The following is a 3,134-nucleotide window of genomic DNA, read 5'->3' on the forward strand; positions in this document are numbered from 1 at the left end:
GGTCAGGGGCTCCCCCAAGAAGCCCAGCGCCAAGCCGCTCAGGAACATCCCCAGGCAGAAGCCGGAGGACATTAAGTTCTGCCGCTCCAACTCCGAGGAGGAGCCCAAGCCGCCCGCGCCCAGCCCGCCCCGCGGCCCGCCGCAGGTGCCCAGCTTCGCCCGCAACACGGTGGCCTCCTCCTCCCGGTGCACGAGGACCGAGGGCCCCGCTGCGGCCAGGGTCCCCGGCATCACGCGGACAGCCTCGCAGCGACAGCTGAAGGCCCGGGCTGGCCCCGAGGACGCCGCGCCCAAGGACAGCGGCACCCTGAGGCGGGCCAGCAGCGCGCGGGTCCCCAGGAAGGGCCTGGAGACTGCTGAGGGCACCCCGGAAGGCCCCGTGAAAGCCCGGGGGGCTGCGGAAAGGGCCTCCCTCAGACTGAAGGACTCCAATCGGACCGCGCTGGGGAAAATCCTCAATCCGCTATGGAAGTGATGGGGGCCTGGCCGCCCTTGCCCCGGGGGTGCAGGGGTGAGGCCAAGAGGCGACGATGAGTGGCGTTGTTACACCCGCAGTCCACCCGTGCCACCTGCTAACGACCCTGTCCCCGAAGGTACGAGTGCGTGACCCTGGACTGCGGCCCGCCGGGCTGGCCCTGCTGTGAGGTCCCGCCCCCGCCCCCCAGAACCCAGGTCCTGCAGAGAACTGGGACATGTAAGATGATCTTATACACCAAGTAAAGACAATTTTTTTCTGGCCAGTTTTTATATATCAAAGACTTATTTTTTAATATTATAAAATAAAATGTTGATTTAGCTGGTTCGTTTTGTAGTGTTATGCCTGGGGGGGGGCATCCCTGGTGTGGCTGTGACCCTGGCCTTGAGGACCCAGCTGCCCACACAGGTCCCTGCAACTGCTGCCCTTCCCCTGAGCTCCTCCTTGAAGCCTTTCTGGCTTGCTGGTTTCTCCTCCAGTTCTGGGTGAGGGCTTGCATGCCACCAGGGGGGACAGAGGCTCGGGGGCAGAAGTCTAGTGCTTGTGTGTTCAGGACTAGCCCACGAGCAGGGGCTGGGGCTGAGCCCTGGGGCGGGGGGCTGCAAAGCAGGCTTCCCTTGCAGGTGGGGTGCCCACTGCTAGAACCCCGATCTCTGGGCTGCAGGAGTTCCAGGTCTCAGTGGAAAGGGATTGGTGCCTCTCAGTTGAGCAGCCCCTTCTGTGTTCCCCTTTGCCACCTGTCACACGGCTGAGGGAAGGCTGCTGTGACATGTGTCCACTCTGGTCACCGGGAGTGTGCCCTCGGACTCCCAGTCCTCCTTCTCCTCTTTTCTCTGCCTGTCCCCAATCCTTTTTCTCTTCCTTCTTTCTTTCTTTCTTCTTCTTTCTTTCTTCTTTCTTTCTTTCTTCTTCTTTCTTTCTTCTTTCTTTCTTTCTTCTTCTTTCTTTCTTCTTTCTTTCTTTCTTCTTCTTTCTTTCTTCTTTCTTTCTTTCTTCTTCTTTCTTTCTTCTTTCTTTCTTTCTTCTTCTTTCTTTCTTCTTTCTTTCTTTCTTCTTCTTTCTTTCTTCTTTCTTTCTTTCTTCTTCTTTCTTTCTTCTTTCTTTCTTTCTTCTTCTTTCTTTCTTCTTTCTTTCTTTCTTCTTCTTTCTTTCTTCTTTCTTTCTTTCTTCTTTCTTTCTTTCTTCCTTCCTTTCCTTTCCTTTCTTCCTTTCTTCTTCCTTTTTCTTCTTTTTCCTCCTATAACCTGGCTCTAGGACAGTCTCTCCTGTCTGTCTCTGTCTCTTAATGACAGTTTTTTACCGTGGACATCCCTTCCTTAGAGTGGTCTTTAGGCCCTAAAAAAAACCAAATCCCGTTTTTTTTTTTGGTTTTGTTTTTGAAAGCAGACCGAAAAAAGAAAAGAGATGAAATTGCAGTGGGAAGACGACACAGCATCAGGAAATGGGGGGAGAGTCAGTCTCCCGAGAGAGGGAAGTGTACTCTCTTGCCAAAATGCCCATTTCACTGCCCGGAGATGAATGGGGAAATGGGGACGTCGTTGAAACTTGTTTTCTATTTTAAAAGTTGCCCCCAGGCCAGCCTGTGGTGTGGTGGTTAAGGCAGCTAGATTCCACATGGCCGACTGCATGGTTCAAATCCTGGGCCTGGCAGCTTGGAAAACACATCAAGGCCCAAAGCCCCTAAAGGAGGGAGAGATGGAGAAGGGATTCGCCTATTGGGAGGGGTATTCTTTCTCATTCTCTCTCTCTCTCTCTCTCTCTCTCGGGTCTCCCCGGCAAGCACGTGTGCCCTCTGGCAAAACTAAACTAAAACAACCCCTGATCCCCTCGTTCATGTGCGGGCTTTTAATCTCACTGCTCCACTCGGCTCCGACGTCGGTAGGTGGATGGATCTAGGCAAATCCGATGCATTTGTGACATTCCCGCGCCTCCCTGGAGCCTGTCCCCTTCCATGGGGCCACCACAGACAGCCCGGGCTGTGGCCAAAGGAGAGGCACTGTACCACGGGCTCGTGTGATCAGCCAGGGCAGGTGTGCCAGGGCTCCTGGAGGCGTCCGGAGGACCGACCTGCTGCTCACCCTCTCCAAGGGCCTCAGAGCCGTGTTTTTAACCAAGTAGACAGAAAGCTTCGAAAGGGAGAGTCCCTCCATGTTTTTAACCAGGTAGACAGACAGCTTCGGAAGGGAGAGTCCCTGGGGCATGGGAGGTGGATGAAAGTGCTTGTACGTTTGTGGACAGTGGAGGTGTCGGGACTCTCAGGGGGGCCCTGGGAGCCAGGTGGGGTCCCTGCTCTGTCACCGATGCTACGTGACGTTAGCAGGTCACGTCCTCTCTCGGAGCCTCTGTTCCTAGCCCATGGACTAGAGCTCAGCTTCCACGAGGGTGTCCAAGCCCCTTCCAGGTCTAGGAGCCTTGAGTCATATAAACCGAGCCCGTCCCTGCCCCAGGGTCAGCTTCTCAGGACCAACCCTGGCATCTCAAAAGGGAAGGCCTCGCTTCCAGAGCTGCTTAGCAGGAAGTGCCCCAGAGTGGGCCCTTGCTGGGACACCTCCGCTGGGAGTCCTAAGCAGCGGTGGTCCCCTCTGCCCTGGGGACAATCTGTGTGTTTCCCTGTGAGAAGGCCATCTTTTCGCCTTTTTTTTTTTTTTTTTTTTGGGGG

The 3,134-nt window shown here is 55.2% G+C and overlaps 1 protein-coding gene across 1 annotated transcript in view; it reads left to right on the forward strand.

Annotated features, from left to right (window-relative positions):
- Positions 1 to 734, forward strand: part of FHDC1 (FH2 domain containing 1) — a 55,271-nt gene extending 54,537 nt beyond the window's left edge. The window contains exon 15 of the mRNA XM_027772557.1: positions 7 to 734. Coding sequence (XP_027628358.1) covers positions 7 to 475 — 469 coding nt within the window. The 3' untranslated portion in view covers positions 476 to 734. The remainder of the gene's footprint in view (positions 1 to 6) is intronic.
- Positions 735 to 3,134: the final 2,400 nt, after the last annotated feature.

Source organism: Tupaia chinensis, unplaced genomic scaffold (assembly GCF_000334495.1).
Source record: "Tupaia chinensis unplaced genomic scaffold, TupChi_1.0 Scaffold000283_1, whole genome shotgun sequence".
Lineage (NCBI taxonomy): Eukaryota > Metazoa > Chordata > Mammalia > Scandentia > Tupaiidae > Tupaia > Tupaia belangeri.